Below are 13,010 nucleotides of genomic sequence, written 5' to 3'. Positions count from 1 at the left end.
TGCAATGCATTGGTGGGTCTTAATTAATTTAAACGGGGAATCAACAACAACGTATAAATCGATTATATACATATCGGGCATATCGGAAAGAATAAAAAACTCTGCAATATATAGAATAGACAAAAATATAAAATAGCTCAAAAACTGCCAAACGTGTTAAAATCGGTGCTTTCAAATACGAAAAGCAAAATTGATAAAATGGAGAGATCGAATGTTATTTATAAAATTAGTTGCTCAGGAAATGAAACGGACAACCGTGAGCAATATTACGTCGGACAAATAAAAATAAATTAAAAACTAGAATATCTGGACACAAATCGGATTTAGGGTCAAGAAACAATTATGCGACACAAGAAACTGCCTTAGCGAGCCACTGTGCGGAAAAGAGACACAAAATTGTGGCATGAAAAATCTAATTTCCTATCAAGTACTACTTCCAAACATGTCATGTTATCGACCATTAATACTCTAGTACCATCGATATGTATGTCCAATTCCGCATTAGTACGACTAAGAGACCCAAACACCATAACCTTGTCGCTCAGCCATGAATTGACTTTTGCTAATGTAAAAAACTCTTGCTAATGTAAAACCCCTGCTCATTAAATCCGGATCTAAGGCTCTCGTCAGCTGTTTTTATAAAGGGAAAACAGACAATCGAGCTATTGAATCTGGATTTAAAGAGCAGTGTAAACGGGTTTTAAGATTGCCACCATTCTCCATATCGAGATAGGAAAGATTGCGGGAAACTAGATGTATGTCATCCTTATACAAAACAGGGCAACAAATTGCGTTATCAATGTGGTTAGACAATGCATTTAAATAGAAAATGAATAAGAGTGGACACAAAACAAAAATTTATCAAAAATTTTTTTCCAATTTTTTTTTGTGTACTTTTCGCCCGTATGTCTGTCAAAAAGCATTAGAAAAATTGGTGACGAAGAAAATGGGAACACATGTTAGTGAATATCGGTCGATATTTACGTAAATTATAATAAATGTATTCTACAAAGAATAACTTGCCAAAACATGATCCAAAAATAAATACAATGCTTTCATATATAAAACATAAATGACGAACAAAAAAGCGACATCTACAGTTTTTTTCTTTTGCTTGTCTTTTTCTTATTTCTCTTTTTCGCATTGACAACCAAGTACCGAGTTCACTACAATCGATTACTTTACACATTCTCTGTAATGTGGCAGCTCTCTATCCGTGCGTCGTTTCTGGTACAGAAAAGTAATTTTGTGTGTGAAGAATTAATTTGTTAATTTGTGTAGAAAATAGATTGTATTCAATAGGAAAATATGTGTACTTTGGGTCCCAAGAAGGACGGAAGTCCTAATATAGACTTTTTCAATTCAGCCGAGTCGCTACAGGGCTTTGAAACGATAAGACAGTGGCTGCAGAAAAATTGTAAAAAAGTAAGTATAGCCGACAACAAAAACAAAAAATAGTGAATTCGCCACACAAAGAGGATGTGATTGGATAGGCATTGAAAAATGGCGCTATTACGAATCTGAAGATAAGTTTGCCAAACTAAAAATAATTTTATTTCTTTAGTATTTAGCTGGTAGTAATGAGCCAATCACCAAAGAATCATTGTCGCAGTTGCTGGTGCAGTTCTTGCAGTATGTGGAAGCAAAGTTGGGCAAAAATTCGCCGGAACCTCCAGCGACTCGTATACCGGTAAGTAGTGCGTTTTGTTTTGTGTGCAGCGAGAATAATTTTGAATATTATATTTATCCATGAATTTTCTTTCTTGCAGATGCGTTTCTTTTTGGATTTCAAGCCCAATGGTGGCCTCTGCGTTATATTTTCCACCATGTTTCGTTTTCGTGCCGAACAAAGGGGAAAGAAATTTGATTTTTCTGTGGGTAAGAATCCAACACGAAAGGATCCTAATATTCAACTGCTGATTGACATAGAACAGGCTTTGGTAGAGGCAGAACTCTATCGTACCCCCTTCATCTACATACGCCCCGAAGTCGATAAGCAGTTGGCGACACGTTTAAGGGAGATTTTGGCAACTCGCCGTGTGGAAATTGTCTCGGATGAAGAAGAAGCTACTCATATAATATATCCTGAAGTAGATCCACATCCGGACGAATATGCCCGCCCCATATTTAAACGCGGCAACCATGTTATGATGCATTGGTACTATTTTCCCGAGTCCTATGATACATGGACACCAAATACCTTAGAACTACCGGATAGCGTGCTCGAGAATCCCGAATCGCCAGCTGAACGATGGCGGGTGTCGGCATCATGGATTAACGATTTGGAGCAATACAATGAGTGGATGGCCGAAGAGGACTATGAAGTTGATGAAATGGGTAAAAAGAAAACTCACAAGCTGCGTCTGTCCATCGATGATATAATGTCGGGTGGAGTGGACGAGAAGAAGAAATCGGCTAGTGCTACACCGGCTGCAGCCAAACAAAAGCGCAGACGTTCCCCTTCTCCTGGCTCTTCATCAAAGTCGGGAAAAAGAAAACGTTCACCTGCTGTGTTGCATAAGAAATCACGAAATGACGAGGAGGACGAAGATTTAACACGAGACATGGATGATCCTCCAGCCGAAACAAATCTACAGGAGGTGATTAAGACATCATCTTTGCAGTCCACAGCCAGTCCGGCGCCGGGAAATAAATCAAGAGGGGATAATGACATGATTCCAATAAAAGGTAAGAAAAAAATGTGTTATTAGATTGAGTGTGATAATGTGTTTTGATTCCTTTTTTTCTAAAGGCGGTACATTGACCGACTTGGACGATGAAATGACTGGTGGAAGTGGTACCCAGGCTATGTCTGCCTGCGATGGTGAAAATTCCCAAACTGGCAAAACAAGTGACAACAGCAATACACAGGAGTTTTCATCTTCTGCCAAAGAAGACATGGAAGACAATGTCACCGAGCAAACCCATCACATTATTGTACCTTCATATTCGGCATGGTTTGACTACAACTCTATACATGTCATCGAAAAACGTGCAATGCCCGAGTTCTTCAACTCGAAAAACAAATCCAAAACCCCTGAAATATATATGGCGTACAGAAATTTTATGATTGATACCTATCGTCTGAACCCCACAGAGTATTTAACCAGCACTGCCTGCCGTCGCAATTTGGCAGGTGATGTTTGTGCTATTATGCGAGTGCATGCGTTTCTTGAGCAATGGGGTTTGATTAATTATCAAATCGATGCAGAATTACGCCCCACACCAATGGGTCCTCCCCCTACGTCGCATTTCCACATACTTTCGGACACACCCTCGGGTATACAGTCTTTGAATCCTCAAAAAACTCCACAACCATCGGCTGCCAAAACCCTCTTGGATTTGGATAAAAAACCATCCGGCGGAGCAGTAAGCAAGGAAATAAAAGAAGAATCCTTGGACAAGGCCCCGCCTGTTGGTATAAAAACAGAGCCCATTGAGAATGGATCCTCAACTGGTTCAGGTCAATTTGGTCTGAAGTTGGATCAGTATGCCAAGAAACCGGCTGCCATGAAAAATCGTACCGCAGCTAGTTTGTCACGCGAATGGACAGATCAAGAGACTCTTTTGCTACTCGAAGGTTTGGAATTGCACAAAGATGATTGGAACAAGGTTTGCGAACACGTGGGTACCCGCACACAGGATGAATGTATATTACATTTTCTGCGCTTGCCCATTGAAGATCCGTATTTGGAGGATGATGGAGGATTTTTGGGTCCTCTCGGATGCCAACCCATACCCTTTAGTAAATCAGGCAATCCAATTATGTCTACTGTGGCATTCTTAGCCTCTGTCGTTGACCCACGGGTGGCTGCAGCAGCAGCTAAAGCAGCTATGGAAGAATTTGCTGCAATAAAGGATGAGGTTCCGGCTACAATAATGGATAATCATATGAAAAATGTAGAGAAGGCTTCAGCTGGCGGCAAGTTTGATCCATCATATGGATTGGCGAATAGTGGAATTGCAGGCACGGGAACAGATAAAGAAGAGGAGGATCCAAATACGGCCACCGCACCTGGAGCTGTGCAAGCAACGGCCCCAGCTGCTTCTAGCGATGAAGAAATGAAAGATGTTTCCAAGAAAGATGGTACGTCCCATGCCATATTTTGCTAGATCTATAATTTGTCATAATTTAATTATTAATGATTTCTTTCCTTTTCCGTTTGGCCAACCCCTAATCGCTTTTCTTTTGGTTTTTTTATTATACTTTTGTTTATGTTTTGTTGCATATCCCCCATTGCCGCTATTTTTTTACTCCTGCATGCAGAAAAAGATCCCACCAAGTCCACTGAGGATACTAGTAAAGACAAAGATAAAAAAGATGATAGTGAAAATGAAAAAGAAAAAGACAAAACTGAGAATGAAAGCGATAAAAAAGAAGATAGTAATATACAAATTTTATATGACTGTGATATTGAGAGAATGCTAAAGCGTTTTATTTTCTTTTTTACATCACATAGATGGCTCTGGTGCCGATGTTAAACCTGAAGATCCTTCGGCGGAGCGTGGCTCCGGCGACAGCTCTGCCTCCAAAGAGTTGGATACAACAAAACAAGTTTTTAACGAAACAAACGTTCAAACAGCAGCAGCTGCTGCTCTGGCCTCGGCAGCCGTCAAGGCCAAACATTTGGCAGCTTTAGAAGAACGCAAAATAAAGTCTCTTGTGGCGCTTTTGGTGGAGACCCAAATGAAGAAACTCGAAATTAAATTGCGGCATTTTGAGGAACTGGAAACTACTATGGAACGTGAACGAGAGGGTTTGGAATACCAACGACAACAGTTAATCACGGAGCGCCAACAATTTCATCTGGAGCAATTGAAAGCTGCAGAATTTAGAGCTAGGCAACAGGCACACCATCGTCTGCAACAGGAACAACAGTGGCAAGGTGGCACTGCGCCACCAAATGCAGCGGCGGCATCAACCGCAGGTACAACAGCGACAGGTGGTAATGCATCTAGTGCTGTTACTCCAAGCTTGCCCGGAACCCCTGCGACTGCTGGTTCTGCTGCTAACCTAACTGGAGCACAATCGGCCGCAGCTCCACCAAGTGCGGTTGGGACAAGTGCAACAACCGCTGCCGCTACATCAGCCCCAGTTGTTGCTCCTACAACTACACCCATGGGTAAATTACCTTATTCATTTTACATACACTTTTCACAAGCAAAATTTCTATATTTACCAGACACAACACCGGCAACCGTTCCACCCTCGTCAGTACCCCCTGCAACCGGTGTTTCGGAAGCCGCGAGTGCCACATCAGCCCCGGGCCAAACTCTTGCTGCCACGAATCCATCAAGTGGTGCACCTATACCTCCAAACGTAGCTGGAGGTCCTCCTGCGGCCACAGCAAACATTCCCCCAGCAACAGTGGGGCCAGGACCTGCAGGAGGAGTACCGCCTGCTTAAATATATCTCCAATCTCAGATATTTTCAATATTCTCTATTAGCACCTCCAAACCCTACCATAAGATTTTTAGTATTTAATTTTTAGAAGACCTAGATTTTCCTTTTCAGATTTGTAAAAAATGTTTTTTTTTCAATTTCTTTTTTTTCATGATGCTTTTCCTAAATGTTTCCTCCCACTCTATCATAATACGAATTATAAGCTGTGTCAGACAGCGATTGAGCAAAGTTCAAACAATTTAGACTTTGGTGAAAAATAATACATACATACATTTATATTTATCACGATCACGAGACAATTATAGGAAGAAATCATTATCGCTGATACATTCACATATATCGTACAGCATTTTCGTAAGATTCTTTTTAAATAAACATATTCGGCTACTTGTACGTAAGTAAAAAAAATTAAAAATTATTTTTTTACATCTTTAATTTCAGAATTCAGAAGTAAAATGAAACAAAAAGAAAAAAGGTGACAATAAAGGAAGAGTTGGAAACTGCCATCAAATGTAAGATTTTTTAACTCCAGTATGAAAAAATATTTTTTTAACATTTGTAAAAATGTTGTAAATTTTTTTTTTACAGAAAAGTTTTTCGAAATGTTTCCCTTTAAAGTTTTTTTCAGAAATTTTCCCAAAAAAAAAAGTTGTGTCAAAATTTTTCGATAGAAAATGTGTATGTATAATGTGTATACATTTTAATAGAAAATTTTATTTCTATATATTCTTTTTCTGCAGAAAACATTGTCAAATTTTATCTCTACATATTTTCCATAGATAAATTTCGACAAATTTTGTTTATATATATATATTTTTTTTTTAATTTTGTCTACAATTTTTTCTTAGAAAGCTTTGTGTCAAAAATTTTATTTCTATAGAAAAAAATTGACAAAATTTTAAAACGAGAGCAGATTTTGTTATGAACTTATATCTATAGAAAGTTTTGTAATAATTTTATTTTTATAGAAAATTTTGTCAAATTTTTATTTCTGCAGAAAATTTTGTCGAAATTTTATTAAGTTTGGATATTGTTGACCTTTTTTTAAAATTCTGCACTTTTGTTGTACAGTTTCGGCCATAGGTCCATTAAGACAAATAATTTATATTTTTTCTTTTATTTTTATCGAATATTTCGGTAGACTCTGTGTACCATTTACACAAACAAATGGTAAATATCTTAAAAAAACTTTGAGTTACTATTACATTTATGGTTCGACTGTGGATTGCAACTCGACTACAGAAGACAAAACCACGAAGTAAAATTTAGTATAAACTTGGAAATTTTTGTCAGTTTCATTCAATATTAGTATTTTTAAAGTTCAGCTGCAGCAAAAAATTAGTTTGTTTCTTTTTCGAGGCGAGCTCAATGATCGCAGATTTTTTTGCAAATGAAAAAGGAAAGCCAGAGATCGAACGCAACACACACCAATCACTAGGGGACGGGTTTTGTAATTTGGTTAGAATTACCCATCGGCCATATTAGATGAACAGAATCATGTTTATACCATGGGAGTAGTGTAATTGTGTAGACAATCTGCCATTACATAAAAACACATGCATTGAGAAAAGTACAGCTAATTTTATTTTTTTATATGGAATTTTTTTTTCTTTCAATATTTTTTTCTTTACGCGTATTGCCAAAATTTTATTTTTATAGTAAATTTTCCAAAATTTATTTCTATAGATCTTGGTTTTGTCAAAATTTTATTTCCATAGAAAATTTTGTTACAGTTTTACTTGTATAGAAAATTTTGTCAAATTTTACAAGTTTTTTTTGCGGAAAGCTTTTTTCCCCAAATATTAAATTCCCGATTATTTTTTTATGCATGTTTTAAACGAACCATCTGGCAAGCACAAACAAAAACACATGTTTTGGACCGGGAAGCGGGATCAAAGTCATCGTCGCTTTTTCCTCGATAAGAGCAACTATTGCGGTTTTCTTTCTTTTCTCGGCATCGGCACACAGATTACCTATCGCACAAAAAATGGCAACTGCCGGACAGGTTAGTTGGCAAATTAGCAAATTATTTGATTATCTCCATGTTAGCTTTCGTATCAACACAATTGCTTTGTATGTAACTATGTGTTTTTAAATGTCTAGGTTATTAAATGCAAAGCAGCTGTGGCTTGGGAAGCCAAAAAACCTTTGGCAATTGAAGAAATCGAAGTGGCTCCACCCAAAGCTCATGAAGTACGTGTTAAGATCACTGCCACTGGAGTTTGCCACACCGATGCCTATACACTCGGAGGTTTCGACCCAGAGGGAGTATTTCCTGTGATACTAGGTCATGAGGGCGCTGGCGTTGTTGAAAGTGTGGGCGAAGGTGTTACGAAATTTAAGCCCGGAGATCATGTCATACCCACATACATTCCCCAATGTGATGAGTGCAAATTTTGTAAATCGGGAAAGACAAATCTGTGCCAGAAGATACGTGTTACCCAAGGTCAAGGTTTGATGCCTGATGGTACTTCACGTTTCAGTTGTAAGGGTAAAATGTTATACCATTTCATGGGAACATCGACATTTTCGGAATATACAGTAGTAGCTGATATATCCCTGGCTAAGGTTAACAACCAACTTACTTACCATCTTGATTTTTTATGGCTAATTTTCTTCATTATAGGTCGATGAGAATGCCCCCTTGGATAAGGTTTGTTTACTAGGCTGCGGCATTCCCACTGGCTATGGAGCTGCTCTCAACACAGCTAAGGTACTAAGCAATAGATGTTTAGTTAAATTTATATAAAAATATATTTGTGCTACAGGTCACACCCGGCAGCACTTGTGCTATTTGGGGCTTAGGTGCTGTGGGACTGGCCACCGCTTTGGGTTGCAAAAAAGCCGGTGCCTCTAAGATTTATGGCATAGACATTAATTCCTCCAAATTTGAATTGGCCAAAAAGTTTGGCGTCACCGATTTCGTTAATCCCAAAGATGTCGAAAGCAAAGGCCCCATTCAAAACTATCTTATCGACTTAATGGATGGTGGTTTTGACTACACCTTCGAGTGCATTGGAAACGTCAATACTATGCGTGCAGCTTTAGAATCTACCCACAAGGGTTGGGGAACTTCTGTTATTATAGGTGTGGCTGCAGCAGGCCAAGAAATCTCCACTAGGCCCTTCCAATTGGTAGTGGGACGCACCTGGAAAGGCACAGCTTTTGGTGGTTGGAAGAGCGGTACCGATGTTCCCAAGCTAGTGGATGAATATATGCGCAAGGAGTTGTTAATCGATGAATTTGTTACTCATACAATGGGTTTGGAAAAAATTAACGATGCTTTTGATCTAATGCATGAAGGTAAAAGTTTGCGTAGCGTTGTTAATTTTTAATTTTTCTCCCAGGAATGTAGATGCCTCATCTAAGAAACAAAATATATGCCCATAAATACATTTGTATGATTTTCCATGGAAGCGTACAATTTTATACAATAAAAAGTTATAAAACACTAACTTGCAAATGTTAGCCATTAATGCCTCATCTGTTGTGTTGTGACAACGCAGTCTAATTGTTCATTAAATTATTTAACTATAAGCGGATGATGAACACGTTCCAAGATAAGTTGGTCTGTTTTTTTATAAACCTGTGGCTGAGGAAGCATAACTTCGTACTATTGATGGAGTTCTGGCTGGTCAATGTTGAGTCTTTAGCGTCGTAATGGACGCAGGGATAGACAGACTTCTAGAGAGTGTGCTATGACTATATGCAGTTGGAGACGGTAGAGCACCTATTGTGACCCTGACACACGTAGTTGCAAGAAGATCCAGAATGACTGGTAAACACCTTCATTGCCTGGATTCCCTCCAGACACTTCGTCTTCTTGTCATTCTGGAGTTCAGTAGATGCCTTAATTGGCTGGCTGGACGGTACAATCACAGGTTAAAATTTTCAGCCCGGTCCACCTTGTTACCTTCTTGTACCACTTGTTTTTTTCTTGAGCCTTTGTTTCTGATTTTCCCTCGTTCCCGCTTGCACCTTACGGTTGTTGTTGTAACCACATTTTCATGTGGAGGTAGCGATCCTCGTCATGCTCCTGTAGGTGAGCAAGCCCGTTCCGGTCCAAAGGACCGATCGCCGCGGGAACAGGGTAGCCATTGGTTACTTAAAGCCGCCAATAACCCGCCTTGTCATATCGAGTATTATAGGCACTCAGTATTTGTGCAAGAATCGGTGCCGCCCGACCTCTCACTAAGACCTTCCGCTCGATACCGCTGATTGTCCGCGACTGCCGCTACAGCTACTTCGCATGGAGCTTTCCACTATCCGCAACCTATGGATGCGCACAGTAGCTTGCAGCTAAGCTTCTTGTGACAGCAATGAACACCACACAGTGAAAGTCATTTGATACACGGCCCATACAAAAATAAGTATTGCATAATAAATTCGCTATATTTCATTTCGTATTTTGAATACAATAAAAATTGTGCTCTTTACTTGCTAGCTTATAATCTATTAAAAAAATATATACACAAAAATGGCCACTTCATAGTTTTGTTCTCAAAAAATTAAGCATTTTACAAATTTGAAGCTTTTTCTTCAGTTCGTTTTCTTTGGCGAAGTTGCAGTTGTTGCTTACCGCCACCAATATCATCAATTTCTTCGGAATCATCTTTCGACTTATCATCGTTGAGAAAGCTCAATTCCTCATCATCCTGTAGACCTGGCCCTGAATATTTACGTGTTCGCAGTGCAGCTAGACCGGTGGACTGCTGCACCTTCTGGGTGAAACGATCATATTTCTTTTGTAAATTAATTATCCAAGTGGCATTGGACCAATGATACCAGCTAAGTAAAAATACCACCAAAATAAAGAAAAGATTTGTGCTAATGGCTATCATGGCCGACATCAAGGGCCAGTTGTGCATTATATAGCGTAGACCTAGGCAAAAAACAAAATTGTACATGAAAAACAAAATGAAGTTGAAAAAATTAAAATTTGAAACTTACCAGTAAAATCGGCCACTATATGCAACGAGACCGTGTAAAATTGTATCTTTTGAGATTGTAGTTCTATATAGACATCGGTGATGGGATGATGCTTCTGTTCCAAATATTGCGAAAATATCTCTACAGAAACCCTTTGAAATTCCTCCTTTAACCCCACCACATAGAGGGGACTTAGGGCCCATGTGGTTAAGGTGCGTATTAGAGGTGAACGATATCGCATCATGGCCGAACGGCAAGAGTGTCCCCTCAACATGGACTCAATATCACGCATTTCTCCACACACCATAAACATACCAAGATCTAAATTTTGAGGTGACTCCGGCATATCGATTTGTACAATGACACGATAAGCCTGGCCCACCATTAGCAACTGCTGTTTTTTCGTCAATGACACATGAGCATGGGGAAAGGTACAAGGGGCACTAGTATCAAGGCAAGTTCTGTATAACAATAAAATAAAAAAAAATCAATTGATATCATCACAGCTTGAGTGTTACCAAAAATACCAACTTGAATTGCATGTGCACTGGTCTAGTATGTGAAATAGCCGGCATATAGACATAGTAGAACGTGGCGTACATAAAGACAGCTGCCCATATTATCAGCGCAACGACAAAGGCCACCAATCCAATACGCAACACCAATTCTCGAGCTGAGTCCACCTTTTTATCAGCTTTCTCTTTGAAACGATCATAGACCTGCTTGCCCGTATTAAGCACGGGGCGTATAAGCCATCGTCTCCAAAGACCCAAAGGATCACAACAAAATACCACAAAGCGCAGAAGAAGGTTCATTTTGAACTCGCCAACAATTAAATCACCGGCCGGATAGGACAGGTCACTCACTCACTCATCCAGAAATGCTAACTGCATTGGGTGTTGGCGGGACAGCCGTCTTATTATTTCAATCGCAGTGAATGTTGGTTTTAGCCTTATCAGTGAACACGATTAAATTGCTTTTGCCTTCTATATAATCGCATAAAGTGAGTTGTGATGCTTTCTTGTGATAAAGGTAGCAATTATGACTTGTAGCAGCATTATTTTGTGTTGAACATTGGAAAGACAAGTCCCGACTTGTGTTGAGCGATGACCAGATGTGTAAAAGGCTTGAACCTTGATCCCAAACCTTTTCATTGCACTATCAGTGTTTATCTTTATTTTCTCTGATATTGCAAACCAATGACTAACTGTGCATATTAAGGTGGAACGTCTCATAAACTTGGTATAAACAACAATGGTATTTAAGTGGATATGAAAATAAGGATGTTATCTGCCTTATTTTCATAAATATAATAAAAAAGTTTATATAATAAAAAAGATTCGCTTACCCTATTTCTCGGTAAAATATTCCCAGTAACATTTTATAAAAGTGAACGTGAGAGATGCACATGGCTCAACCACTCAGGATTGATATTCAGTTCCTCTTTTTATGCGAAATCTGTCAAATTCCATATAAAAAACGTATAAGGAATGGTACAATTAAGAGCATGTTTGAATTAAGGTTGGATCACTTGCCCAACATCAATGAAATCAGCGATACAACCGTGGTTATGGTTATAAACGTGTATATTATAAATTAGAACAATTAAAGGTTGGTACTATATTCGTTTTTTCACACTTGAAAACACATATTTTCATGGTTACTTTTTCGAAACACTACAAAAATCTCAATAATACTTTTAAGAATTGCGAAACAATTAAAGGTGGTCTATTTTGTACAACAACCACAAATCATATGGTGCAATCCACCACCTTGTCATCAAACAGATCGAAGTTTAGCCAACACACACAAAGAAATTTGTGTTCGTACATGAGCATAGAATATGCGAGAGAGAAGATAACAACAAAGAGAATGCAAATAAAACTCTGACGTCTTAATACTCTCTAGCCTGGTCAGCTGTTCGCATGAGACCACATTTTTGATTCCGCCTTGACTTTTAAGATAATTTTTTTATAAGTAATGAGGGAATGCTCTACTGAATGTAATCAGCACGTTTTGTTGCTTCAAAATCTATTATCCTAAAAAAATAATCACGAAAAAAATGCTGCGAAAAACTAGCCATAAAATGCGAAAAATGGAAAAAAATGTGAACAAATTTTAAATCCAAAATAAGCATTTGACGTTCGAGTGGGATTTGGATACAACTCTGGAATTGGACAATTCAATCAGCAAGGCAAATGAGCAAATCTTCTTTAGTGAACCCTGATGAAGAGGTAGCGTCATCAGCATCACAAAAAATATACTACGGTTAGCTATAAACTGTTGATCATTTCCGTCCATGCTAAATTTTTTGTGTTAGTGTCACCCTGTATTACTGCCATCTTGAGAGTTATCGTTGGTAACTTTAGGTCAGGTCAGTAGTGAAATTCAGAAAAGTGTTTTTTATCGAAAATCGTATAGTAAGAAAGCGATAACAAAAAAGTTAACGAATTTGGTATTCAGTAGCCACTTTTAACGATAATCGATATTGTTAAAATCAGCTGTTTTCGCTAGCGAATAGAAATTCGTTAACTAAACGACTGACAATTATTTGATTTTTACTTTAACAAAATAGATAAAGAAATTACGATGGTTTTAGAGTATTTTCTTAAAATATCAAAGCTGATTTAGAAGATTCGAACAGCTGTTAATAACTGGCCGGTTTGACGGTATTAAG

At 38.4% G+C, this 13,010-nt stretch overlaps 3 protein-coding genes across 4 annotated transcripts; 2 read left to right on the top strand and 1 right to left on the bottom strand.

Annotated features, from left to right (window-relative positions):
- Positions 1–1,194: 1,194 nt before the first annotated feature.
- LOC106088302 (SWI/SNF complex subunit SMARCC2) lies at positions 1,195–5,822 on the top strand. 2 transcript variants are annotated; one of them, XM_013253748.2, is made up of 7 exons: positions 1,195–1,425; positions 1,565–1,690; positions 1,770–2,688; positions 2,753–4,087; positions 4,268–4,384; positions 4,461–5,123; positions 5,184–5,822. In XM_013253748.2, the coding sequence occupies exons 1-7, from the start codon at positions 1,309–1,311 to the stop codon at positions 5,405–5,407; spliced, it is 3,501 nt and encodes a 1,166-aa protein (XP_013109202.2). In that variant the 5' UTR covers positions 1,195–1,308; the 3' UTR covers positions 5,408–5,822. The 2 variants fall into 2 exon arrangements, with proteins under 2 accessions (XP_013109202.2, XP_013109203.2); XM_013253749.2 differs by lacking the exon at positions 4,268–4,384.
- A 1,442-nt stretch (positions 5,823–7,264) lies between these two features.
- LOC106088305 (alcohol dehydrogenase class-3) lies at positions 7,265–8,859 on the top strand. The gene is made up of 4 exons (XM_013253755.2): positions 7,265–7,409; positions 7,508–7,972; positions 8,031–8,117; positions 8,173–8,859. The coding sequence occupies exons 1-4, from the start codon at positions 7,392–7,394 to the stop codon at positions 8,737–8,739; spliced, it is 1,137 nt and encodes a 378-aa protein (XP_013109209.1). The 5' UTR covers positions 7,265–7,391; the 3' UTR covers positions 8,740–8,859.
- A 918-nt stretch (positions 8,860–9,777) lies between these two features.
- LOC106088285 (seipin) lies at positions 9,778–11,781 on the bottom strand. The gene is made up of 4 exons (XM_013253720.2): positions 11,682–11,781; positions 10,865–11,540; positions 10,355–10,794; positions 9,778–10,286 (listed from the first exon to the last, which is right to left on the bottom strand). The coding sequence occupies exons 2-4, from the start codon at positions 11,146–11,148 to the stop codon at positions 9,922–9,924; spliced, it is 1,089 nt and encodes a 362-aa protein (XP_013109174.1). The 5' UTR covers positions 11,149–11,540; positions 11,682–11,781; the 3' UTR covers positions 9,778–9,921.
- Between the last annotated feature and the right edge of the window lie 1,229 nt (positions 11,782–13,010).

Source organism: Stomoxys calcitrans, chromosome 2, assembly GCF_963082655.1.
Source record: "Stomoxys calcitrans chromosome 2, idStoCalc2.1, whole genome shotgun sequence".
In the NCBI taxonomy this organism is placed as follows: Eukaryota; Metazoa; Arthropoda; class Insecta; order Diptera; family Muscidae; genus Stomoxys; species Stomoxys calcitrans.
The sequence above is the reverse complement of the archived record's forward strand: the minus strand, read 5'-3'. Positions and strand labels throughout refer to the sequence as shown.

Excerpts from the sequence above, each read along its gene's own strand:
- LOC106088302 (XM_013253748.2), top strand. The coding sequence starts at position 1,309 with ATGTGTACTTTGGGTCCCAAGAAGGACGGAAGTCCTAATATAGACTTT. Across the intron at positions 2,689-2,752 it reads TGACATGATTCCAATAAAAG|GCGGTACATTGACCGACTTG; the intron begins GTAAGAAAAAAA and ends TTTTTTCTAAAG. Across the intron at positions 4,385-4,460 it reads AAGCGATAAAAAAGAAGATA|ATGGCTCTGGTGCCGATGTT; the intron begins GTAATATACAAA and ends TACATCACATAG.
- LOC106088305 (XM_013253755.2), top strand. Across the intron at positions 7,973-8,030 it reads CTGATATATCCCTGGCTAAG|GTCGATGAGAATGCCCCCTT; the intron begins GTTAACAACCAA and ends TCTTCATTATAG. Across the intron at positions 8,118-8,172 it reads CTGCTCTCAACACAGCTAAG|GTCACACCCGGCAGCACTTG; the intron begins GTACTAAGCAAT and ends TTTGTGCTACAG.
- LOC106088285 (XM_013253720.2), bottom strand. The coding sequence starts at position 11,148 with ATGAACCTTCTTCTGCGCTTTGTGGTATTTTGTTGTGATCCTTTGGGT. Across the intron at positions 10,795-10,864 it reads CCAGTGCACATGCAATTCAA|AACTTGCCTTGATACTAGTG; the intron begins GTTGGTATTTTT and ends ATTGTTATACAG. Across the intron at positions 10,287-10,354 it reads TATAGTGGCCGATTTTACTG|GTCTACGCTATATAATGCAC; the intron begins GTAAGTTTCAAA and ends TTTTTTGCCTAG.